This window comes from Eutrema salsugineum, unplaced genomic scaffold, assembly GCF_000478725.1.
Source record: "Eutrema salsugineum unplaced genomic scaffold, Eutsalg1_0 scaffold_1, whole genome shotgun sequence".
In the NCBI taxonomy this organism is placed as follows: domain Eukaryota; kingdom Viridiplantae; phylum Streptophyta; class Magnoliopsida; order Brassicales; family Brassicaceae; genus Eutrema; species Eutrema salsugineum.
Genome location: NW_006256909.1, coordinates 16,498,105 through 16,524,715, shown reverse-complemented (window position 1 = coordinate 16,524,715; position 26,611 = coordinate 16,498,105). Strand labels below are relative to the sequence as shown.

The window sequence follows — 26,611 nt, the reverse complement described above, 5'->3', positions numbered from 1 at the left end:
TCGTTGTATCAGCCACAGCTGTAAGCGGAGTGTCAATAAGGGAGGAGCACGGAGAACAAAAACCGATCTGCTACGTCAGTCAGACGTTGACAAACGCCGAGACTCGCTATTTGTATATCGAGAAGGTTGCCTTAGCTGTAGTGATGTTGGCCCGAAAGTTGCGGCCCTATTTTCAATCACATTCAATTGTGGCACTCGCAATGCTGCCGTTGCGCTCGATCCTGCACAGTCCGAGCCAATTGGGTTGGCTCGCTAAGTGGGCAATCGAATCGAGTGAGTAAGACATCGAATGCCGAAACAGATCGTCCGCAAAATTTCAGGTGCTCGCATATTTCCTCGTCGAGCTCCCCCACGAAGTAGCAGGCGAGCCCCCTTTGGAGGACATTTGGACACTGCACGTTGACGGCTCGTCATCAAAGCACGGTTCAGGAATAGGAATTCGCCTTACCTCACCAATGGGGGAAATCTTGGAGCAATCCTTCCACCTTAACTTTCATGCCTCGAACAACAAAGCAGAATACGATGCATTGATAGCCAGATTACGACTAGCACTCACAATCAAAGTTCAAAAGATAAGAGCCTTCTGTGACTCACAACTCGTAGCGAACCAATTTAACGGAGAATACGAGGTGAAGGATGCAAGAATGGAAGCATACCTCGGAGTGGTCCAAAACTTAGTAAAGCAGTTCGACGAATTCGAGCTCACGCGAATACCCCAAGGTGAAAACATCTCGGCGGACGCCTTAGCAGCGCTTGCCTCGACCTCAGATCTAGATTTCAGAAGAACAATTCCAGTCGAATTCATCGAACGGCCGATCATAGAAGTAGTAGAATGAGTTCGGCTGATCAACCCCCCAGAGGAGGAGCCAGATAACAACAAGGCAATAGCAATGGAAGAAGACACATCGTCTCCCAAGCTGGAATATGGCTGCGACATGGAATGGCTCAGAGTATTTTGAGTCTACATCGACGATGGAGAGGTCCCATCCAACAAATGGGAGGCTCGCAAACTAAAGGCTCAAGCCTCGCAATATGTCCACATCGATGGTGATGTATTCAAATGGAGGTTTTCAAGACTACAAATGACATGCGTCGAAGGATCCGAAGTGAGAAAAATTATGCACGAGGTACATAGCAGCGCACGTGGCAATCATTCTAGCGGAAGGTCCTTAACGATGAAGATAAAATGGCACGGATGCTTCTAGCCTACGATGGTAAAGGACTGCGAGAAATTTACTGCAAAATACGAGAAGTGTCAGCGGCACGCACCTACTATCCATCAACCAACCGAGCTGCTGTCATCAATTTCGTCGCCCTATCCTTTCATGAGATGGTCGATGGACATAGTTGGACCTCTATACCGGTCAAAGCATAAGCGTTTCCTGCTCGTTCTTACAGACCACTTCTCCAAATGGGCCAAGGCCGACTCATACGCAAGTATAAAGGACGCCAAGGTTGAACACTTTATCTGGAAGAACATCATTTATAGATCACTTTAATATCTTTTACGGATGTTTTTACTCCATTTCCAAAGATTTTCAAAGAATTTCTATGTTTTCGGATTTTAAAAGACTTTTCAGGTAATTTGGGATAAAGAGACACAAATTGGAACAAAAAGACTCTTTTGGATAAATACAAACCGTCAGAACTCTCATGGAGAGACGAAGACCTTCTCACCGTCTGATCACCCTCTTGGACAACTTATAGAAGAATCAACCAGCTTTCAAATGCACTTGGTTTGGAGACATTGCAACGGTTGGATCTCAAGATATTCTATTAGCCCCGGAGCCACTCGAAGACGACCAGCAAGTCACACGACCGCGGCCAACAGCCCATTTCCCGCGGTCACAAGCCTCCCGACCGCGGCCAACCAACTATTTCCCGCGGTCACGTCACTCCCGACCGCAGCCGTCAAACTCCGAACTAAAGCCCATACTTCTGAAGCCCAAACTCATTCTCAGCCTCAATTCCGGAACCCTAGAGACCATGGAGTATTGAAGACTATAAATACTTGTCATTTAGATCATTTTTAGACACCACCCTTCACACTTTACAGAAACCCTTTTTCCTTTAGCCGTTTTTATGCGATTTTTGTAGAAGATTGTTCAAGTCCGAGTTCTTCAATAGAGAAGCTTTCTTCATCTCTTTTCTTTACTGTTTTTGATTACTTTTATTAAAGCCAATGATGATGTCGACCTCAGCCATGTCTGAGTAGATCCCGAGTTGGGCTTAGGGTTCCCGAAAGGGGCTCTCATAATCGATTAAGACAGTTTATAGATCTGGGATTTCAACTTTGTTCTCTGTTTATTCTTGTTCTTATTGCATGTATGTTTGATTGATCACCTAGTATCTGATCTAGATAGTTAGTGTTGCGAAAGTTTTCATTAAGTATCAGCCCTAGAATGAAACAGGCGATTTTTCCGTACGAGTGGAAACCTACCTGCGGCCAGATCGTGAGTATTGACGAGTCTTGTGCAGCTCTTGCGTTCTCTCTCTTCCAGGGCCAGAGTGGAAACCTACTGGTCAGGGTTGCGAGAAACAGTTGGTTATGATCACGACAGTGACGTTGTCATACCGCCGTACTCTAGCTCTAGAACCCTATATATCGATATCCGTCAATCCCAATCTATCTACCCTAGTGTCAAAACCGATTATGATCCCTTAGAGTTCCCAAAAGCTCAGCGTTTTTAGCCATAGTTTACAAGCCAATCGATTTTTATTTGCTTATTTAGATCTGGATTTCAATTACTTTAGTTCGATATTTTACTTGCTTTCCATTCGATTTTTCTACTTGCTTTCTAGGATAGATTTATTTTCTTTATTTTGTTTTAGTTTAATTCGTGATAAACAACCAACCTTTAAAACCAATCTAGTCTAGACATAAAGTTAGAAACCGTAGAAGAATACCAGGCACACAAATCTCTGTGGATTCGATCCCGAAATACTACAACTGATTAGCTGTGCACTTGCGGCTTTCATTTGTTTTAGTTAAGGGTAAAACTTGTTCCCTCACGCAGTTGACACGCAATCAAGTTTTTGGCGCCGTTGCCGGGGATTTGTTTCGCTGCCTTTTGCTATTTTTATTGTTTTAACTTCTGTTCTAGACACCTGATCTCTAGTTCTTTCTTAAAGTTTTGTTGAACTATCTTTCCCCTCTTTTGTTTTTCTCTGAATTGCATGAATACCAGGCGCAGATCTGTAGAAGACATTCCAATTCTAGACGAGATAGACAGACACGAAAGAGAACTTCGAAGACTTAGACGAACACAAGGAATGGCCAACGATGACCAGCCTGGAGATCCTATTAATCGAGCTTGAAATATGGACCAAGACGGGTCCGAACATGGAGAAAATGAAGAGAATAATCACAGAGGAGGTGATCAAGCTCGACAAGATGGAGAGGAGGATGAGGTTCCTCCAAGAAACCACCAGAACCGCGAGAGAGAAGAGCGTGAAGACCTTGATGCACCCATCAATGCAGACGATGGTGACCACCAAGGAATGCAGCCGAATGGGCGCGTTAACCGCCCTGTACAGCCAGAAAATCAACACCGAAGACAAGCCAGGAACCATCGCATAGCTGATTTTGATGCACCTACTCGAAACTTTCAAAACCGATCTGCAATCCAAGTTCCATTTCCGAACCGAAATGAGTTTGAAGTCAAGCCTCAAATCATCTCGTTGGTGAAGCAAAACCAATTCCATGGAGTTCTTTCTGAACACCCAATGGACCATATCGAACTCTTTGAAGAAATCTGCAGCATGATGAGAACAAACCAAGTTCCAGCAGACTATTTAAAGTGAAAGTTGTTCCCTTTTTCATTAGCAGACAAAGCTCACTGTTGGTTGAAATCTTTGCCTGAAGGATCGATTACTAATTGGGAAGAATGTAAAACTGCTTTCCTGAATCACTTTTATACTAAGTCAAGGTCGAATTTGTTGAGAACAAAGATCTCAAGCTTTCAACAAGGCCTGACTGAATCTTTCTACGAAGCCTGTGAACGTTTTAAGGAGTATGAACGTGATTGCCCTCACCATGGATTTCCTGGATCAAGCCTGTTGAGCACATTTTACCGAGGTTTGCAACCAAAATACAAACTTTCACTTGATACAGCTAGCAATGGAGATTTTGGACAAAAGACGATAGCACAAGGAAGAGCCCTTATCAAAAATTTGGCTCAAGCCAAAAGCAATGATTGTCCTGAATACGATCGATCGACGAAGCAAACCGGAACAGACAACAAGGAGATAACCAAGTTGAAGAACATGATGAGCCAGCTTCTGAAGAGCAACAATCGCCCAATCCATGCTTGTGAGACCAACAATGGCGCAGAAGATGAAGGACCTAGTGATATTGATCACATTAATCAAGCCTTTCAAGAAGAAGATGTGAACTATGTAGGAGCGCTAGTACCATATCAAAATCGCTTCAACAATGGCTTCAACAACAAATTCCGGAATGCAAATTACAACAATCTCTCTTACCGCAGTCCAAATGTGGAGAATCCTCAAGATCAGTACTACCCACCTCAGCAAAAATCCTTCCAAAACAAGTTCGAAGGTGGAAACTTCGGAGGAACAGGACCATATCAACCGCGACAGCCATGTAACTACCAAGGTACGGGTTTTAAGAATCAATTTGTACAACAGCAGGGAGTCACGACGAACCAGCTAGCTTCTGATGTTGTGCTGTCGTGTGTTAAGAGGGTGTGTCAAGTTTTACCCTAATTGAAATCAATAGCCGCAAGTGCACAGCTGATCGATTGTAGTACTTAGGGATCGAATCCACAGGGAAGGAGGATCTTTTCCTGCAAAAAGCCTTTTAAAGTAAGGAAGTCTAGAACCAAACGGTTTTGTGGTGGTTTGGTAGTGTGTTTAAAATGTAAAAAACAAAATATTAAAAGAAAATACGGGAATTAAATTGCGTAATAACTAAACTTGATGAAAATGACTAAAAATGTAAAAAATGGATATCTAATTGCTTAAATGAAAATGAACTAAAAAGGAAAGACAATATTGAACTGTAGCTTTAAAGAAAATCGGTGTAAATCAATGGAAAAGAAAGCGTTGGGCTTCAGGGAAGTTTTCTCAGGGGTACGAACGATTCAAAACATTGCTAGAGAGATATATTGATAAGATCTTAGCTTAAACTTTTCGAACTTGAGTCACGGACGTATGAATACGCCACTGTCGTGATCATAGACAACTATCTCTCTCAACCCTGACCAGTAGGTTTCCACTCTGGCCCTGGAAGAGAAGAGATGCATTATGTTTAAGACTCGTCCTAATTCACAAATCGCCCATAGGTAGGTTTCCACTCCTATGTTTGTTTTGCTCTCCCAAACTAGATCTGATACCTGATGAACACTTTCGTGTCACCAAGCATCTGGATCAGATTGTAGTTCATGACGCTACTCTCATGCAGTAAAAACGAATTCAGAAGAAAAAGTTCTAAGATTCGGCTCAAAAGCTCATGGAATCCTCATCGAACATATAAATCCCCATCGAAAATCCCTTAATCCCAACAATAAAACTACTCAGACATGATGAACGAAATCAAAGACATAGTATTAATAAGTAGAATAGAAACCGAAATTGAAAAAGAAAGAACAAGGGTTCAAGAGAACAAATCTCTCTCTCCCTAAAAGCTAAAGCAAAAACAATAAGAATATAAAGTAAATATTTCGGTGGTGATAGGTTACACGATTTAGGGTTCCTAAGACATGTATTTATAGTGCTCAAGACCTCTCTGGACGTCACTTAGGGTTTCTCCAAATGTGCGCTTCAGAAATGGGCTTTTTGGGCTCGGAGGTTGATGGCCGCGGTCGGGAGTGCTCTGACCGCGGGGAATGAGTGGTTTGCCGCGGTCGGGATGTTCCTGACTGCGGGAAATTGCTTGTTGGCCGCGGGTGGAAGTGCTTGTCGGCTGGTTTACGGGACATCTTGCTCTTCGCGTATCTTTTGATTGAACCGTTGGATTGCCAAGCTGTAGAGTGCACTGGAAAGCTGATACTTCTATCTTTAAGGTCTCCAAATTTGAGCTGGATCAGACGGTGAGAAGGCCTTCAATCAGGGGTGAACTTCTGACGGTTTGACTCTGAGCTAAAATCTGGTTTTCAATCTATTTTGTTAAGCTTTTCCCTAAGTTTCCCGAAAAGAGTCTTGAAACTACAAATACTAGAAAAACGTGATAAAAGTACTTAAAAGCAATTAAAAACATGGAAAAAGTATTTCAAAACGATCCATAAAAGTGGTCAAAATACGGTGTTATCAGCTTCACAAATCGGTAGACTTGAACAGTCCATCCAACAGCTCGTTATGACGAACGAAAAAGCATCTAAAGACGTGAACGTAAAAGTTGACTGCATGTACAATGATCTGAACGGGATGTTTGAAGCTTTATCTTCGCACGTCAAAAAGCTAGACGTTCAAGTCGCCCAAACAGCCGACTCTATGAAGAGGCAAAGTGGAGTTCTTCCAGGAAGAGTTGAAGATAATCCTAAGAGGTTTTGCAACGCCATAACCACATTGCCCAAAGAAGAGGCCAGAACCGATGGAAAAAAAGAAGAAACCCAATCTTTGTACCACTGTACAAGGATGTCGATGCCAAGCAGCCACCATTTAAGGTACCTGAACGATCACCGTTTCAAAGGCTTACAAAAGCCGACGATCCGGGACGTTTTGTTTTCCAATGTTTCATTTCAGGAATCAAGTTTACAGACTGCCTGTGCGATTCCGGAGCCAATGTCAACATCATGTCAAAGACATTTGCCGAAAAATTGGGCATAAAAACCTTAAGGACATCGACGGTTCAGGTTATTTTTGGAGATTCATCTCAAAACGATACTGAAGGGGCGATTCATGATCTACAAGTTCTAGTGGGAGACAAGATTGTTCCAGCAGATTTTCAAGTCCTGGAGATGGATAAAGACAAGGAGAGGGCACTTTTCGGTAGACCATTCCTAGCTACCGTAGGAGCAGTAATCGATCACGCAAACCGGCATGCTGTTTTCCTCAATGTGGATCGCAGAAGGTACTACCCGACTATCTTAGATGATTTTCCAAGCAAGGGAAACATGCCCAAAGAGAGAAAAAGAGAAGCCGAAAGCTTTTGCGAAGATCAAGATCATCATTCCACCAGATGCAACAGAAACTAATGAGGACCAAATCCAGGAGCTAATCGAAAACACAAAAAGGGTTTTAAACAATGTTAAAGTCCAAAAGAAGAGTAAAGGAAAGAAGACGGCTCCTCAAGGAGAAGAAGTAAAACCTCCAGCGACCGGGAGTGATAAGGGCACATCAAGTGGAGTGCCATTCAAATCAGCCTGATTTTTCATGTCTACGTTGAACTAAACGACTTAAAACAAAAGCGCTTAATGGGAGGCAACCCATTTAGGCACTCTTTTCTTTTAATTTCCTTTTCCTTTTTACAAATTATGCTTTATTTTTCTCTTAAGTTTCAGGTATTTTATAAGACAAAAAACACAAAAAAATCAGAAAATTAGAAAAATCAAGAAGAAAAGGGTAGGTTTTTAGCTGCTCGGCCCGGCAAAGACCAGAAAGTTGGACAGAGGCCGCAGGAGAAAGAGCCGCGGTCGCGACCAACCGACCCGCGGCCAAAGGTGCATCGACCGCGGCACCGTGAATGTGACCGCGGCCGAGCCTTCAATCGCCGCGGTCGCGAGTCTCCTGACCGCGGCCATTGGTCGTTGAGGCGACGATGCGGATTTCTGCCGCTTTTCAGAGTTCCTGGTGATTTCCGGAGCATTCGCGGTAAAGCACGTTAGGATTTTCCGTAAGTTTTAAACCTCCTTTGTGTGCAAGACAAGAAAGGTAAGTTCCCGTAAACTTAAAAATTCCCAGAAATTTTCCGTTTTTGCTACAAAAATGCTTTTTAAAGAAAGGAAATGCACTTTTTGGATCAAAACTCGTTTTTCTCTTCTCTTCCAAAAGACTTGGAGATTTAGGAGATAGAACACTTTTTTTTCAATTCTTGAGCTTTTTAAGAGATTTTTGGCCCAAACCTCACTCTTTTTCAAAGCTGATTTCAATTATGTCATCAAATCTCTCTTTCCAGCAAGGTATGAAGCTCAAACTCTCCATTTTTTACTTGATTTTAGAACTTAGGGTTTTCTTAAAAAGTCCAAATCTTGGTTTATTGATGGTGGAAATAGCTTAAGAACAATAGATTATCCTTTTAGGTTATCTAAAAATTGATTTTAACACCTAGTTTAAGAGAAATTGAGATTTTTGAAATTTAGATTCTACATGCTTTATTAAAATTGAATTTGGAACAGCAAAATTGATGAATCTGATTAAGTCTTGTGTGATTAGTGATTAGTATTAGGTAACCTATAGGTTTGACATGGAAATTGCTCATTAAAACCGATTTTTAGAAGATTTCTATGTTGAGAACATCAAAAATCCGAATCTAGTCATGAACTACTCGATTTCTTTGATTTAATGTCAATCCTGCTTGCTCATGATTTTAATTAATCTCTTTATACTAGTATTAGTATAACTGATCTTAATGTGTTAAAATCAGCATCCATATTCACTCTTTTTCCGAGAAATATTTTGTTTTGCAGGAAAAAAAAAATGGAACAAACCAGATCCCGAAGAAGCCGTCGCACTGGTGACAGCTCTGAGGACATTCCCGATGATGCTACTCTAGGAGAGTACATGCTGAACCAAGCCAGACCGAGAAGAAGAAACTATGTGATGAGATTGCTCCAGCACTCAAGAGAAACACGAGCAGCTCCTGAGCCACCACAGATTCGATACATTGGCAAGGAGATAAACCCGAGAGTGGACTATGCAAGACGTTTCAAGAAGCTGAACATCAAACCCACACCTTGCATTGATTATCATACACTTGAGATGCTTGGAATCAGAGAAGATGTAATCTGGTACATCGATGCACTTAAGCTGAGACCCTACATGGAGCTGAACCTTCCGACTTATCCTAAGCTAGTTCTTAGCAACTATTACACTCCACCACACGAAGAGGAGGAACACCAAAGCATCAGATGGCATCTTGTCATTCTCTATCCGCAGACAGCCTTACTCGCTCACCATTTCTGAACTTTGTGAGGCTCTTAAGCTTCCATACACCGATGGCATTTACCTTGAAGATGAACCCGATTTTAACTTGTGGAGAGAGATGGGTCATGGAGTCTATGATAGCGGGAGATCCAAGTCAGCCCTTCTTACTCATCCAGCAGTGAGAGTTGTGCACAAACTCTTAGCACACACGATTTTCTCTAGAGGCAACATGGGATGTGTTTTGAAGAGCGAGCTCATTACACTTCAGATGCCATTTATGGACGACCCACGACTTGCCTGCTTTGCCTGGATCATAGCACAGAACATGGTAAAGGTGAAGCATGATTTACATGGTTGCGAGGACGCTACTCTAGCTTACGGGAGTGCTATTACAGCGATACTACAGGCTGTAGGATTCGATTTCTCATCTGATGATCCACTCCCCGATGTCTGGTATGACCTACTTTATTTCTCTCGCGATCACACAATCTCTCGTGCCGCTTTCGATCCAGACAGGTTTGGTTACAAGTATTGCACTGGCACTGAGGAGCACCGAGTCAGCTTGCCTTCACCATCAGTCCTGAGATTATGTAACGGAGGACGTCCGCGATGGACTCCAGAACCCGATGATTTTCTGCCATCTGTACCTCGTCTACCATTCACCATTGGCCAATACATAGTGGCCAAGGCAAAACGCGATGCAGCTGCGGCCCGTGCTCACTTTCAGCCATCTGTTTCGACCGGCCACACCTCATCATCGACATCATCACACACACATTCTGATCTGGAGCACAGAGTTGAGAGACAGGGACGACGCTTTGAGCGCATTGTCACTTTCCTACAGGAGCAGCACCAGTTCGCAGCAGACACATCGGAGGATGAGTGATTGATCAGCACTTCACTGCCATCACAGTTCTATCATCATTTTCTTTTCTATTATCTTATTTTATTTTGCTTTTATTCACCATCTTCTCACCAACTTTTTCACACTAGGGACAGTGTGATTTAAGTCTGGGGGAGGATGTCTATCCGTACTAATCATTTTCTTGCTTTTGCTTTTAAATTTCAAGCACTTTTTAAATTTTAATATGTAACCTATTTCGACATTAAGTATTTTTCAGGAATGTTTGACACAAAACTATGATGATTTAGACCTGCACACTTCTACACTATGCATGATAGCTCATTTGTGGTTAGCACTAGACTAGGCGGTAGCTAGTGTACTTGCACTACGAACTCCCACCAGAGGATTTCTATTCATGGAGATTCTTTCTGACAGGATATACTAGCTCATTTTATTTGACCTTAATATTGATATCTAATTTTTTCATCATTGATTTTAGGCAGGCATCGACATACACATCTAGGACGTCTTTTACTCTCACTTTTACCACTCTTCGTCGTCCTAGATGACCAGTTTATCTTTATCTGGTACCATACCATCAACCCAAAACCGTTGTTTTCAATCCTCATGCATTCTCTCTTTAGTTTATATCAGCAGGTATGTGCAAAAACGTCGGAGAGAAGAGGACCGACGCAGTTTTCAGTCACTCACATAGGAGACTGAATGGAATTAGGAAGGAAGAGTATCAGAAACCTCATGAAACTTTACAAGACAGATCTTAACTGGTAATTTCGTCCTCTCTATGACTCTATATCTAAAGGTGTTCCCTCTCTTAAAAAAAAAAAAGAGAGAAGGAAACAAAAAGCCTAATGAGTCATAGATTGTCGAAATTTGTGGAGCAAGAAGCAACTACTAAGCGTTTATAGAGCTATGTTTTTGAAAGATTTACAAAAATCTAAGTCTGGAGAGTTAGGAGAGAACCTGAGGAAGAAGACCAGGAATCTATGGCAAGAAGAAAGTGACTGAAAACTGTGGATACCAACAGCTTCACTCTCTCTTGCGGTTTTGCATAATATCTTGCATTCTCCATATCTTCAGGTAACCCGTAAACACTTTAAGCCTTCCCCTACAATAACCTTTTTGACACCTAGCCTAGATTGTCTTGCCTAGAATTTCTTTGATGAGAACCACCGAGATTTTTAATGAATGTTAAGAGCTAGTTGACTGGAAGTTAGATCCTAGTGCATAGATTTCCGTATGACAGATTAACGGACCAGTTATGCCTGTATTGCTAGTGAGAATTTTCTATGTTATTCCCGATTGATGCATACTGATTGATATTGGTCTAGAAGTTTGGTCTCTGAGATTTTGTTTAGTTCCTGCGTTTTCAAATCTCTCGCCGAGATTTAGCCTTTGTTTTGTTTGAGGACAAACAAAAGACTAAGTCTGGGGGAGTTGATAACACCGGATTTTGACCATTTTTATGGATCACTTTAATTCTTTTACAGGTGTTTTTACTCCATTTCCAAAGGTTTTCAAAGGATTTCTATGTTTTCGGATTTTAAAAGACTTTTCAGGTAATTTGGGATAAAGAAGCACAAATTGGAACAAAAAGACTCTTTTGGATAAATGCAGACCGTCAGAACTCTCATGGAGAGACGAAGACCTTCTCACCGTCTGATCACCCTCAAAATTGGACAACTTATAGAAGAATCAACCAGCTTTCAAATGCATTTGGTTTGGAGACATTCCAACGGTTGGAACTCAAGATATTCCATTAGCCCCGGAGCCACTTGAAGACGGCCAGCAAGTCACGCGACCGCGGCCAACAGCCCATTTCCCGCGGTCACAAGCCTCCTGACCGCGGCCAACCACCTATTTCCCGTGGTCACGTCATTCCCGACCGCGGCCATCAAAATCCAAACTAAAGCCCATATTTCTAAAGCCCAAAGTCATTCTCAGCCTCAATTCCGGAACCCTAGAGACCATGGAGTATTGAAGACTATAAATACTTGTCATTTAGGTCGTTTTTAAACACCACCCTTCACACTTTACAGAAACCCTTTTTCCTTTAGCCGTTTGTTATGCGGTTTTTGTAGAAGATTGTTCAAGTCCGAGTTCTTCAATAGAGAAGCTTTCTTCATCTCTTTTCTTTACTTTTTTTGATTACTTTTATTAAAACCAATGATGATGTCGACCTCAGCCATGTCTGAGTAGATCCCGAGTTGGGCTTAGGGTTCCCGAAAGGGGCTCTCATAATCGATTAAGACATCTAGGTTTATAGATCTGGGATTTCAACTTTGTTCTCTGTTTATTCTTGTTCTTATTGCATGTATGCTTGATTGATCACCTAGTATCTGATCTAGATAGATAGTGTTGCGAAAGTTTTCATTAAGTATCAGCCCTAGAATGAAACAGGCGATTTTTCCGTAGGAGTGGAAACGTACCTGCGGCGAGATCGTGAGTATTGACGAGTCTTGTGCAGCTCTTGCGTTCTTTCCCTTCCAGGGCCAGAGTGGAAACCTACTGGTCAGGGTTGCGAGAAACAATTGGTTACAGTGACGTAGTCATACCGCCGTACTCTAGCTCTAGAACCCTATATATCGATATCCGTCAATCCCAATCTATCTACCCTAGTGTCAAAACCGATTATGATCCCTTAGAGTTCCCAAAAGCTCAGCGTTTTTAGCCATATTTAGATCTGCATTTCAATTACTTTAGTTCGATATTTTACTTGCTTTACTTGCTTTCCATTCGATTTTTCTACTTGATTTCTAGGATAGATTTATTTGCTTTCTTTTGTTTTAGTTTAATTCGTGATAAACAACCAACCTTTAAAACCAATCTAGTCTAGACATAAAGTTAGAAACCGTAGAAGAATACCAGACACACAAATCTCTGTGGATTCGATCCCTAAATACTACAACTGATTAGCTGTGCACTTGCGGCTTTCATTTGTTTTTGTTAAGGGTAAAACTTGTTCCCTCACGCAGTTGACACGCAATCAAAACTCCATTCATTCTCGTCTATGGAACAGAATGTGTGATCCCTCCCGAGGTGGATTTCCCTGGAATTCGACGAAGACTTTTGCCCGGACAAGAAGGTCTGAATCACCTGATGATCTTGGATGAGCTTGACTTAGTCAACGAGAGGCGCGACCAGGCCTTAATCCGAGCCAGAGCTACCAACAAGCAACAGCAAGAAATTACAACAAAAATGTCCGAAGTCGAAGAGTTCAAGAAGGGGAGCTTGTCCTTAAAAAGATATTCCAAAACACTCCGAGAGGAATGTTGGAAAGCTCGAAGCAAATTAGGAAGGACCCTACAAGGTCACGAAAGTGGTTCGCCTATGAGTCTACGAATTCACAACAATGACTTATGAATCAATTACGAGATCGTGGAACGCCATGCACCAGCAAAAAATATTATCACTGAGGACACACCACAACCAACATGAATTACGGGACGGGTTGATCCCTGCAAAGGGTATGTAGGCAGCCCGGCCTCGGATGGGTTCAGCTGTCCTCCCTCCTCAAAAGGAGGGAAGGGGGGGGAGGGGGGAGTGGGTACGTATACTCGTACATTATTTCTTAAATTTTTTAGCTCGTCAAGTCCACTATCTCTAGGTTTATGTTCACTTCGGCTAAACTTTTACTTGTATTTCAAAGTGCTTTATTGATCTTGCACTGCTTCGGCAAGGTTCCTACTTATTACCATTTCACTTCGGTATCCAAACACCGAACACCTCGTCTCATTGCTGGCCACAACGAGACAACAAATACAAAGTTCTCTAAACGGACTCTTACCACCTTTCCTAGGATGAAGGTGCAAGTTACATCCTCTATAGATAAAAAGTTAAGCGTGCTATACAAATTTCATACCAAAAACGTATCGGTCGCCGCAGTTCACTATCGCACACGAGATTATAAGTCGAGACTACATCGCTTTCTCTAAAACTAAAGTGAACTATCAAATCCCGGCAAAAGACACTCACCATCTCAGGAACGCCGGTCTATAGTCATATTCTAACACTATCCGCTTGAACTTTAACCTCAAAGATGAGAAATTCAGGCCTAAAACTTCGGTAAGCAAAATTCGGCCCAAGTTAAACACCTCGGCAACAAAGCCTAACCTCTCCTCATGAACGATCAGTCTAACCAAAATGTCATAAAATATGTCATTTGCTCGAAAACGCTTCGGCATTAACCGGAGCGAACTCTCAAAACCCGGTCAAACGCATTCGCCAGCTCGGAAACGTCGATCCTTAGTCATAACCCGGCCTCGTCGTGCTAAAGCCTATTCTCATTTCGTCAACAGAGAATCCTGATTAACACCTCGTCATACTTATGGTTTAAACGCCTCGACAAAAATAATTAATATCACATTAATTATCAGTTCTCTTCTCAAAAAGGAAATTCGAATAAAAAAATCGAAGCAACTACTAAATCGCCGAAGACCTAAGATGATTCTGAATTCTGGAAGGAGCATACTTGCCAACCCGGATACGTTACACACCACAACTTAGAAGAAATTTGTTTAATCCTTATCTCATTGTTAAAAAAGTTCTAACCTAAAACAGCTCGTCATTTAGTGACAATGCCTCGTTGCTATTGCTCGAAACAGCTCGGCAGAAATCGAAAGACCATCCAAACACGAGAAATATAAGTACAACCATTATCAGTAAATCTCTCAGGTGTTCAGCAAACAAAAGGAGGTGGATAAAGCCGTCTAGGCACATGGTTCGAAAACAAAAACAAGCAAGCCGATAAGTATGGATAAAGCCGTCCAGGCACAACAAAAATGATTCAGTACATAGGCAAGAACACAAAAATTATCCCTCTCGGTGCGACGCTCGTCCTTAAGCGCATCGGCCTTGGCATCATCGACAACAAGCTTTTTGGGAACCACTTTCTGCTTCTTCTTCGGAACCTCGTCCTTGGCAGAGGCTACTCCCTTAGCCTCTCCTCGGCGGATCGTCGGCGCTTCATTGCTTCGTGCTTCACGAGATTAGAAGCATCGGGCCTCGTCGTTTAAGGTAGCGCAAGTACCGCCGAGGCAAGAGGCGTGGAAAGATCCCTCGGCATGCTCAGCGTGGAAAGATCCCTCGGCATGCTCAACGTGGAAAGATCCCTCGGATGCGTCGAGAACAATCTCTCCCTGTTCAACATCACCCTCCTTGGCTGCGTCCGCCTTATCACCTTTCTTCTTAGGGTCCATCGTTCCATCTCTAGCCAACACCTCCTCGTCGGGTTTGGCAGTCTCAACAGTCTGCTTGGCGTTTTCCTCGCTTCGCTTAGAAGCCTCTGCTGCTCGCCTCTCGGCCTCCTCGGCCTCCCTCTACTTTTGCTCTCCGAAGGTGATCAAAACCATGTTTTCTCTCGTATCAGGTGAAGACTCGGAAGACTCTGAATCAATTGGAACTCCAGCTAAGATGGAACGAGCCCTCTCCACTCTCTTGTGAGAGAAATGGCGCTTCTAGTTGACCTTCCTAGCGGCTAAGGCATCTCGAACGGTAAACAGGTTGTCAGGAATCGCAGGAAAGATGTTCCGAACTGCACAAACAAATACACGAATCAGAAAAGTAAGATAAAATATGTGTAGGGTCCGAGCCGAAACAAGGCTTTGGGTTGGCTACCAAGTGGTCCCCAATCAGTATTGACTCTGCGGACAAAACCCTCGCCCACCGATGCATCGTTCACTTGGACAAAAAAGAAGTAATCGGCCCAGAAACTATAGTTACTCGGGAAGCCACCAATGATCCGACGTTTTGACTTATTAGATATGTAAAACTTGTTTCCTTTTGGAGCTATGCGGATCTCCTACAGGTTGAACAAGTGATTCAGCTCGATATCGATCCCACATTCAAAACCTCGGACCAAGATACCGATCATATGCCGTAAACCCGTTGGCAAAATTTGCCATATCGAGATCCCATTTTTCCACAAGTATTAGAGAATAACTTCGAGAATCGGGAACCAGAGAAAAACAAGTCAAAAAATGCCTTGTACATGGTGAAATGATTCGGAGGGGACGATCAGCTCGGTCAGTGTTCCATGGGAGAACGAACTCAACCGCCTCAGAAATCCCAAAACGGTATCGCAATGCCTCAAGAGATTCCTGACACGATAAAGTAGAACCGGATGGATCGGTTTCTGCCTCTTAACTCGGTAAACCCTTCTCTTCCCGGAGGATGATGCACCTCAGATCGCCATTAAACGTTTTAATTCCAATTTCGCCTCGACTGGATCGAATGGGAGCTTCCTCTTCGGCTTTCACTTTGGCGAAGTCCATGACCAGAGGGGCTCGGTGCGACAGACGCCTCATCGCCAGTAGAATTCGCACGGGAAGAGCTTGTCGAATGTGTCGCCTCGTCATTTGGATAACACGGCTCGTAGTCGAATAAAGTATCTAACGAATTGCCAGATCGGCTCGACATTTGTTAACATACATACACGGGAGTTACAGGAAATACAGCTCGGCTTGCAACTTAGGGCGCAGATCCGATAATTCGTCGAAGGAAAGGTCGACGGTACGTATCAGGTCACCGCACGATATTGGCGGCGCAGCGGAGACTCGGCGAAAATAACAAAAACCCCAACCAAAAAATAAAATAACTTAGAGAGAGAAAGAAGAGAGAAGGGAGAGATACCTTTGTGAGAGTTTGAGAAACTGAAGTTATGAGGAAAATGGAAGACAAAGACTCCTTATATAGAAGTTTCGAAGCGTGTGGAGTCCACATGAACCTTGGAAATCAGAAACGTTATAAATACAGCGCGTGGAATCCGCAACGGCCTCCTCGAGAGACGAATCAGTAGTAGGCTGCATCCAATGCACGCATCTCGGATAATATTTCGGCGCTAAACATCACCTAGTAAGCGCCTCGAATTTATGTGTCTCACACGATTATCATGATCTTTACACAAATGCCTCGTCGATTAATCGGCTCGGAAATATCCTTACACAAACGCCTTGTCGATTAATCAGCTCGGCAACATCCTTAAACATACGCCTCGTCGTTTATCGGCTTGGTACCATCTTTGCGAAAACGCCTCGTTGTTTAAATGGCTCGGCATTAGTTCTACGATAAAAGCCTCGTCGTTTAATCGGCTCGACATGGTTTTTACGAAAAGGCCTTGTCGTTTAAATGGTTCGGTATATTTCTAAGAAAAACGCCTCGTCGTTCAAATTGGCTCGGCATCATTTTTACAAAAAGGCCTCGTCGTTTAAATGGCTCGGCATCATCTTTGCAAAAACTCCTCGCTTATCGTTTAATCGACTTGGCATTATCTTTGCGAAAACGCCTCGCCTCATCGTTTAAATGACTCTGCATCCTCTTTGCAAAAATTCCTCGCCTCGTCCTTCAATCAGCTCGGCGCCGCCCTTATAAAAATACCTCACCATAATTGTTTCTTAACGGCTCGGCATTGTCGAACAGACACCCCATTATTACTCTTCGCGACATGCCTCAGCGAAAGCAGCATACGAGATAAAGAACCTTCGAAGAGCCTCGTCTCTCCCTTATGTCTCGGTGCGATGGTTGATGACCAGAATGACGAACCTCATCACTCTCGTCTCGGAAACTGACGAGCTGAAGAGACTAACTGTTGGGGTCGGTTTCACTCCAAGCATCTAAACCATCTCAAAAATGACTAAGTACCTAGGAAAATTGAGCCGCAGCAAAAGACACTCGAATGGGCCAAATCCATAAGGGAGAGAAACAATCGGGCCGAGCTGTGCAAAAAGATATATGGGCCGAGCCATACCACGAAGCATGGGCCAAGCCGCACCTCAGCTGGATTGGGCTGAGCCGCATCTTGATGAATTGGGCCGCGGCGTGACATTTCAACGAGCAGATTCCAACAACAAGTGGACCTTGCCGCGAAGAAGTGACGCCCATAAAAACCTTACGCGAAGCGTTATGGCGTCGGCCGCATGAGGCGATAAGAAAATATTCTGAAAATCTTTCCCGAGATTTTTGGTTAGGCGGTGTATAGAATTCATATAAATAGTCGATGTATGATGTTCATTATGTAAGTTATCACAACTTGAGAGCAATAAAACTTAAACATTTTCCCAACAAAAAAATCTTCTTTCGATCTTGAGTTCTCTCGAGAAAAACCCTAGAAATTTCTGATCCCTAAGAGTTCTATTAACAAATTTTGGTTGTGCGAGTTTTGGCTCACACAGTATATAACACAAACCATATGGTACTCATTATAATTACAACATGAACGTGGAAAATAGGCAAAGTACGGCAATAATTATTTTACAAAGTTGTCAAAGTAGATTAATAATGTTCATAAATAAAGATAATGACCATATCTTCAATAAAAAAAACTTAAAATCCAGCATAAATATTAAAGGGTTCAAGATTATCCCTAAATATAGGGGAATTGTAACAGAGATAGTTGAGTTCATGAGATAAAATGAAATAAGAGTTGATGGAGAATTTTACGGCCATCTTGGATCTCTATGGATATCAGTAAAAAGTAACTTGTATGATTGTACGAAAAAATAAGATTTTTTCACGCAAAATGAATTGTAAAATAAATATAGGTTTACTGAAATTAGTTATACCAATCTAGAAAATCGGAAACTTCTTTAATATGTGGATTAAAAAGTATTTGAGATTGGTCACCAACATTCTGATGAAGAAGCTGCCTATAACAAGTATAAATAGTACATATGTTAATTTGCTTCCAATTGAGGATCATTATAAATTTAGGTACGTAATTAAAGTTAATCCAGCAAAATAAAGATAACTAACCTTGAGAATCATAGAAAACCCAAAACATGTTAAGAGTCAAAACCGTTTCATATATTCCAATATCTTGCCACTTTATCCAAAACTCCATAGCCGTCCATCCGGTCATTTCCACTGTAATATCAATGAAGCTGTTTGAAATGATAATATCCATATCATCAATCACTGATATTCCTTTGGTCATATGTCTAATAATCTAACTACTTACTTCATGTTCCTTATTTCAATTTCTAAATTGCTCCAAGGTCCATGTCTCATCGCATATGGATTATCCTCTAAACTCTTCAATTCATCAAAAACCATTATAACACCTATCAAATCTGCCATAATACGTTCTAATAAATATGTCGACAATGTTAACTGTGGAGCTAACTGGGAGGTCGCCAGCAAAGAGGCATGTTCCAACGACAGTGTTTCAGAGTGCGGAGCCATGGTTTTAGGCAGAAGCCATGGCGGGATGGAGGATTTGACGTTTTTCACCATTATTGAAAGGGTTTACAAATAGTATTGAACCAGAATCTATGATTTTCTGGAAAAGTTTTCAAAAAATGAAAATCAATTCAAATTTTTTTAAAAAGTGAAATAATAGATTCAACTAAAAGTGTTTCAATCAAAAAGTGGGGGTGTTATGAAAAATCAGAGCTTGTTAGAATGTGGAAAAAGTTGGGTGGTGTGATTCTAAAGGATGGTATGGTTTTAATTAGAATGGAAGGATTGAGTATCTTTTACAATGAATAAAATATATAGTTTTACTCTATTTAATTTCATCTCTGTAGATTGCTATAACACCTAATTTCTCTTTTAACAAATAGTACATAAAAAATGGGAAAGTATGTACTATTTTATGATTTTATCTAATTTTATTAAGATGATTTAAAATCGTAAAAATGAATAATTATTATAAAATTAAAAATAACATACAAAATTTTAAAATTAACAAAGAAATAAATAGATAAAAGTTGGTGAAAGAAATAAAATTGTTTCATTGACAAATATAGAAAATATTCTGTGCACCATTTTTCCTATTTGTTGTTTTTAAATATTTATTTCTTGTGGAAATTCCATTATCGGGTGAAGACTAAAGCGGTAGAACTATCCATTATATATATATTTTTTTGTCAATTTGTTGTATTACGAAAGCCCAAAAGGGCTACTAAAGTGATACATAGCCTAAAAGACCCAATAAAAATACGAACACATCTAAACATACACGTCTAACAACACATGTTCGATTGAAAAGAAAACCAGGACCATGTGGCTTATGAGAAGGAATCTTGGAAATTCTATCGATGGATTCCACTGCTGTCTATGATTTGCCTCCGTTTGTCACCTCCGACGACCACCTTCATCGCCAAATCTGGGCTTGTCATGGTGTTTTTTCTCGCCCACTGATGTACCACTTTTACTCTTATTCTGCATCAATTAAACAGGATTCAGATTGGTTAAAATCTCTTCACCTCCGTCAAATTAAGCTCCGATTATCTGAACTTCATGACCTCACCCTCTGTCTTAAAGAAGGCTCTTCAATAAGGGTATTTAGGGAGTTATAACTCTCAGCCATAAGAGGACAATACCAACTTTGGAGAAGAAGCTTTTCACCATCATCGCTGGATCCGTATCTTGCCGCTTCATGCTAGAAGCGTAGTAGATCTGCAAAAGAGAGACAAGTCCGGACTAAGTCAGAAAGATCCGAACAAATTCAGATGTTATTTTCTGTAAAACAGAAGAGAAATCCGTTAAACGAAATTATTAAATCCAAATGAAACTGGAAGATTTACACCAAACGTGAGAGAAAAACTCTCTCTCTCAAAAATGGGAATGAGAGAAGAGAGCTATTTTTTTTTCCTCTTTTTCTATTTGAACTATCCGTTATATAATCATAGAAGAGTTTATAATAATATTAAAAACTGTTTATTTCCTTTCTGTATAACAAATCAACACTCAGTCTGACACACATGCAAATATTTCTTTTCTTGCCAGATTGCTTTCTTGGCCACTAAGCTAATCAACAAGACCTAAACCTAAATCTTAACCTAAACCACACAAATCGGATTCACTTCCCAAACATTACATCAATATATTGATTATAATATAACCATTTGATGGACTCAAAGAGATACGAGAACAAAGCTAACTTATCCATTTCAACTACTTCACAATCCTTAAATTTAACAACTTCACAATCACTGTCCGCCTTATTTATACACTAATTCATCAGATCTCAAATCCCTCAAATCTTTCCTGCAAAACAAAACAAAGAGCCAAAAAGAAAAACATCCTACAAAATGATTAAACATTCATCATTCTCACTTTCAACATCAATCTGTCTCGTACTTGCTCTTTTTACTGTAACAACCGCACTCGATCCTGCGCCCGAAGACCCAATTTTTGAACTGTACATGCACGATATACTTGGCGGAAGCAGTCCCACGGCAAGACCCATAACCGGTTTGCTCGGAAACATCTACAACGGCCAAGTACCGTTTGCTAAGCAGATCGGTTTCGTTCCGCCTCAAAACGGTGTAGCCATACCAAACGCCAACGGCGCAATACCAACGGTTAATGGTATCAACGGTATTCCTCTAGGTACCGGTTTGTCCGGTACAGCGTTTTCTGGTCAGAATCTAAATGGGATTCAAACACAGTTGGGTCCTGATGGTCTGAGTCTTGGCTTCGGGACGATCACGGTGATTGATGACATAATCACATCCGGTCCTGACTTGGGTTCTCAGCCACTTGGTAAGGCTCAGGGGGTTTATGTTGCAAGTTCAGCAGATGGCAGCACACAGATGATGGCTTTCACAGCTATGCTTGAAGGTGGAGAGTACAATGATAATCTCAATTTCTATGGAATTTATAGGATCGGAAGTGCCATGTCGCATCTGTCAGTCACTGGAGGAACCGGAAGGTTTAAGAACGCTTGCGGATTCGCAGAGGTTAGGCCGTTGATTCCTGCCGGGCAACACTTTGTTGATGGAGCAGAGATGCTGTTGAGGATCATTGTCCATCTTAAATACTGAGAATTATGTTCAAAACTTGTGGATGATTGTATGTGATTACATTTGTGTAATGAGAATGTTTCCTTCTTGTGATGACTCCAACAACTATTAGTTGAAACAGTTCAAAAAAAGCCCTGAATTTTATACGAATTGATACAACAAACATGCCTATTCATAGGAATTGAAGACCAACAGTACAGTAAGAAGGGTCTGTGTTTATTGCTCACATGCTTTGGTCTAAAAACTAAGCAATAAGAATACTTTAGGAACAAACAATGTCGCTCAGCCGCTACTTTCTTCTCCTATAGGCCACGGGTTTACTCAGAACACTCCGAAGAATGTGGCAGCAGCAAAAACTAAGAAGAGAGCTCCACCCACATATCCGACCTGCATCAAAAATGGCCACCAAATTTTTCATCAGTTTGTATGAATCAAGTCAAGGGACTTGTGTAAGCATTTTCTCGTACAAGTTTCTCTGAAATATAGTTGGCGAGGAACGCGCCGCCCATGATTGCAAGCAATGTTGCCACTAAATGTCCAGCAATAGCTCCGCTTGCAACTCCCCATGGAGACTGTGACACAGAGTGTGAAAAGAAAGATGTTTTAAGGTTTAGTGAGCTAAAGCTTGTGGTGTTGTGGAATGGTGCTGAGCAAACCTGTGCAGCACCGAGCGCAACAGTTGCGAGCATTGACCGATCTCCCCATTCCTGATTAGACCAAAGAACCAACAACTATCATAATAAGGTCCTTGACAAATACAAAAACAGGTTCTTATTCCTTACCGCAAAAAACACGAGGCTGAATGATTTCCAGAGGATTTCAAGTGGGTTTGTAAGCTTTTTGGACGCCTTTTCTTTTACGAGTTCCTCAGCTTCAGTGTATTCACCAAGTTCTTTACCACTTTCCTCACCATTCTTGGCTTCAGCCTGTGGAAGATCCCATGCGTCCTTAATGGATTTCAATCCAAAGAACATGAGAAGCGCAATTGCAGCATATTCTCCTATTGGTAGTGCTGATCAAGGGGAGAGAGAGAAGTATTCATTAGACGATCATAATATTTTCCATTAAAAATGGTTCGTTTCGTATAAGCAAAGTAGCCTCGGGTAGCTTACTCGTCTGAAACTGAGCAGGCACGGATTGAAATATCTTCCCAATAACAACCGATAAGATAGTCATCAAAGATAAAGCTCCCATTGAACCTAAAAGGACCTTGTCAAGAAATCCAGGGTCAACAACATCAGTATTCACCGAAAAGATGTTCCAAACCGTTAAACTAGAACAAACGGGCCATTACCGGAGAGAGATTAGATGAAATGTACCAGTGTTTTTTCGTATTGCATGGCCAACAAAGCAGCAATGAAAAAAGTCTAGCCAGCCAAAAAAGACACATGTGAGATCACCGATTCAGTTAAGTGAAGGTACCAAATGTATAAGCAACTATTATAACAAAATGAGCCTCAATAAATTGGGTAACATCTAAGGCGACATGCTTCAAAGCAGCAGACAAATATAAATACATATAATACCTTGTCTCCAATCTCGGAAACGAATATCAGTGAGAAGGCTGCTGTGAAGCCTGACTTTGCTACTGCTGCTAGAACTGTGGAAGGTCCTCCCTTCACAAATGTGATTAGAGAAAATACTAGACCGCAGCTCAGTAGTACAAGAGCTATTGATAAAGAGTAAGGGAATGGCCCTTGAGGCTTTAGGCTGCAGGATACAGTGAAAATACATTACCAACTTTACAAGAACTTCAACTTCAACTTCCTAGTCACTTATGTCCTTAACTTGCCCATTCAGCAAACAAGAGTTAAAAAGTTAGAGAACTATTCGAAAACAAAGAATATATTAACTAGTGACCTTTCTGATGGATTAGCATGAGATTGATCAAGGGAACTACTTTGAGATCCATCCTCCTCACCACCATAGCTCCCGGACCCAACAACAGCATTTGATGCAGAAACTCTAAATTTTCCGCAGAGCAAATCCAACTCTGATCTCCGCCTACATCTTACTACAAAGCTAGTTAGTACATCAGAAAATTCCTTAAATCAAAACACCAACACAATAATCAGTTCAAGCATATCCTGTATTATTATCAGCTGAAGAAAACAGAAACGTTTTCCTTCTGTGAATCATTAGCTTTTCGAAGAAACATCGCATATGCGAACACTAAAACCCTCCAGTTCTAATCTTAAAAATTAAGAAATCATTTGACTAGGCTCATAATTGCAAAATTCAGTGAATAGAAGCAGCGTAAGTAGTCTTCTGAATCTAAATAGAGTTTGACTTTCGATTCAAAGGAAGAGCAACTTACAGGGAGGAAACGTGGATTTTCTCGAACTCTTCAGGCAAAGAAACGATTCAGACACAGACAGAAATGGGAGTTTCCGTATAGAACATACAGTTACTGCTGCTGCGGAATTAGCACTCTTGCTCAAGCATGTCACACTCATTGTTTCTTTTACTCTGAATCCACGGGAGCAGATAATTTAGTGGATCATTGCTTTGCTAGTTCCGTTGATAAATTAGGAACCCAGAAAGAAAGATTGAGACTTTCGTTCGGAATTTGCTCGAATCGAAGCAGGAGAATGAGTTGGTGATGGAGATAGGATTGAAATTCGGGTTTCTTTGTCTGTGCGGTTGGGATTTGACTTCTAGATGCGCCACGTGTATTGTGAACACTGCTGGATTAAGAAACGTCACACAAAAATTGTGAAAGTTAAGCTGTTTTTTTTTTCTTTTCCCGGCAACATATTGTATTAGCTTAGAAAAACCAATCACAATATGACCCCTTATTTTTTTTTTTTTTTTGTTGTAACAAGGGTATGACCCCTGATTTATAACTTGTTTCTATAAACTAGTGGCGGTAGTAGGAAAAATATTGACATGAATCACAATAGAAAACATTGTATAAGTTTCATTAGAAAAAAAAAAAAAATTACATTGAAAAACATCTAAAAATGTACTCTACGATCACTTATATTTTGAAATCGTTTTATCACAGTTTCAAGTATTTGTTTTTTAATAAAACAAACTAGACAATCTAGATAATCGCTTAAAAACTCATCACCTTGCAGGAAAAACACCTTTCGACGGTTGTGGATGAAGAGCAAATGGCTGTGGTTTCCAAAAGTAAAAGGGAAGTTTGAATTACTTGAAACTTCTAGTTTTCTGATCGATATGCAGCTTCTATTAAAAAAAAAAAAACACTAATGTGCTAATCTACAACTTCTAAATTAATATTTTCAGATGAACTCTTATTTATAGTGCTAACTTTCCTTCTAAATTATATTGCTTTGTCGATGTGGGACAATTATAAGCTTCATGGATAATTTTTTTCTTTTTTTTTATGATTTCACCTGAGTCACCTGACCCACCTCCTTCTTAGCTGCCTCCACCACTGCTATATACTATGATCGATAAGTGATAAAAAGCCTTTAGAAGTAGTAAAAAAGTTTTTTATATTCATATTGATAGATAAACTATGCCTTATATACACAATTCAATTAACCTGATACATGGCATATTAACAATATAGAACAAAAAAACAAGGCCTGAATATGGCCAATACCCCTCCTCAAGGTGGACTGTGGAGGTTACAAACACCCAATTTGCCAAGAAATTTGTTAAACTCCTTCCGGCCTAGCGTTTAACATTATATCAGCGAGTTGAGACTTAGTGGAAACATGTTTAGTAGCAATGGTACCACGAACGATCTCATCCCGGATGAAATGATAATCCAACTCAACATGGTAGATCGTATTAGTCGTTAGTTTGAGAGCCGATTAACTCTCTGAATGAAAGATGATGGAATAGTCGCACGAGATACCAAGAACTCGAAGTAGCTGTCATAACCAAAGAAGCTCTAGAACTATGTCTGCCATCGCTCTATACTCGGCCTCAGTAGAAGAACGAGAGACAACATTATGCTTCTTTGTTTTCCACTATATCGGTGAACTGCCAAGCTGGATAAACCAACCCGTTAAAGACCGATGAGGAAGGGGACATGAAGCCCAATTTGAATCACACTAAGCAAACAAAACAAGTGTTGTACCAGTCTTTAGAAGAATACCTTGTCCGGGACTTTGTTTGAGATATCGAACCATACGAAGCGCAACTTCCCAATGAGCAGGCTTAGGAGCAATCATAAACTAAGAAATAATATGAATAGCATAGGATAACTCAGGACATGTATTAGTCAGATATATAAGTTTCCCAACCAAATGACAGTAAGGAGCAGGATTCGACATAACCGCGCCATCTGCCAAAACAAGCTTGTGATTCTCTTCAAACGGATAAGTAGCCGGCTTAACACCAAGTAAACCAGTTTCGGTGAGGATCTCGGGTGCATATTTGCATTGACACAAATACATACCAACTGGGCTTCGTGCGATTTTGATCCCTAAGAAGTATTGCAAAATGCTGAGGACTTTCATATGAAAACACGAGTTAAACTCGTTGATTATGCCAACCGAGCTATCAGTGATGATTAAGTCATCAACGTAAACAAGCACATGAATGCGAACAGATTTCTTCTCAAATGTAAACAGAGAGTACTCAGACATGTCATGGTGAAAACCGTCAGCTTCCAAAGCTGATTCAAGCTTTGCATACTAACATCGATGAGCTTTTGAAACCATACAGGGATTCCCTTAATCGGCAAACTTTCATTTTGTTATTCGTCCGGAACCTAGGAAGAAAACGCATGTATACCTCTTCATCAAGATCTCCATGTAAAAATGCATTATGGACATCCATCTGATGCACTTCCCAATCAAGAGAGACAGCTTATTGAAGAAAAGTATGAATTGTTACCATCTTAGCAAGCAACGCAAAAGTCTCATCGTAATCAACTCCCTTAATTTGATTATTCCCAAGAGCGACCAAACATGCCTTCTATCATCGTTCCACTGAACCATCAGATTTCAATTTAATTTTGAAAACCCACTTACAGAAA

At 41.1% G+C, this 26,611-nt stretch overlaps 2 protein-coding genes and 1 non-coding gene across 4 annotated transcripts; 1 reads left to right on the top strand and 2 right to left on the bottom strand.

Annotated features, from left to right (window-relative positions):
- Positions 1–3,934: 3,934 nt before the first annotated feature.
- On the bottom strand, positions 3,935–4,043 carry LOC112082545. Its single transcript, XR_002897214.1, has one exon. It is a non-coding gene; the product is annotated as a small nucleolar RNA R71 (small nucleolar RNA).
- A 16,847-nt stretch (positions 4,044–20,890) lies between these two features.
- Positions 20,891–21,672, top strand: LOC18030381 (dirigent protein 18). Its single transcript, XM_006414819.2, has one exon. It carries the CDS (start codon positions 20,938–20,940, stop codon positions 21,670–21,672), a length of 735 nt encoding a protein of 244 aa, XP_006414882.1. The 5' UTR covers positions 20,891–20,937.
- Positions 21,673–21,705: 33 nt separating this feature from the next.
- Positions 21,706–24,274, bottom strand: LOC18030379 (protein PAM71-homolog, chloroplastic). 2 transcript variants are annotated; one of them, XM_006414820.2, is made up of 9 exons: positions 23,969–24,274; positions 23,512–23,665; positions 23,178–23,361; positions 22,971–23,018; positions 22,764–22,860; positions 22,434–22,663; positions 22,308–22,358; positions 22,119–22,223; positions 21,706–22,038 (listed from the first exon to the last, which is right to left on the bottom strand). In XM_006414820.2, the coding sequence occupies exons 1-9, from the start codon at positions 24,105–24,107 to the stop codon at positions 21,973–21,975; spliced, it is 1,074 nt and encodes a 357-aa protein (XP_006414883.1). In that variant the 5' UTR covers positions 24,108–24,274; the 3' UTR covers positions 21,706–21,972. The 2 variants fall into 2 exon arrangements, with proteins under 2 accessions (XP_006414883.1, XP_024005696.1); XM_024149928.1 differs by having other exon boundaries at positions 22,119–22,358.
- Positions 24,275–26,611: the final 2,337 nt, after the last annotated feature.

Excerpts from the sequence above, each read along its gene's own strand:
- LOC18030379 (XM_024149928.1), bottom strand. The coding sequence starts at position 24,107 with ATGAGTGTGACATGCTTGAGCAAGAGTGCTAATTCCGCAGCAGCAGTA. Across the intron at positions 23,666-23,968 it reads AAAATCCACGTTTCCTCCCT|TAAGATGTAGGCGGAGATCA; the intron begins GTAAGTTGCTCT and ends CTAGCTTTGTAG. Across the intron at positions 22,039-22,118 it reads ACTATATTTCAGAGAAACTT|GTCGGATATGTGGGTGGAGC; the intron begins GTACGAGAAAAT and ends TTTTTGATGCAG.
- LOC18030381 (XM_006414819.2), top strand. The coding sequence starts at position 20,938 with ATGATTAAACATTCATCATTCTCACTTTCAACATCAATCTGTCTCGTA.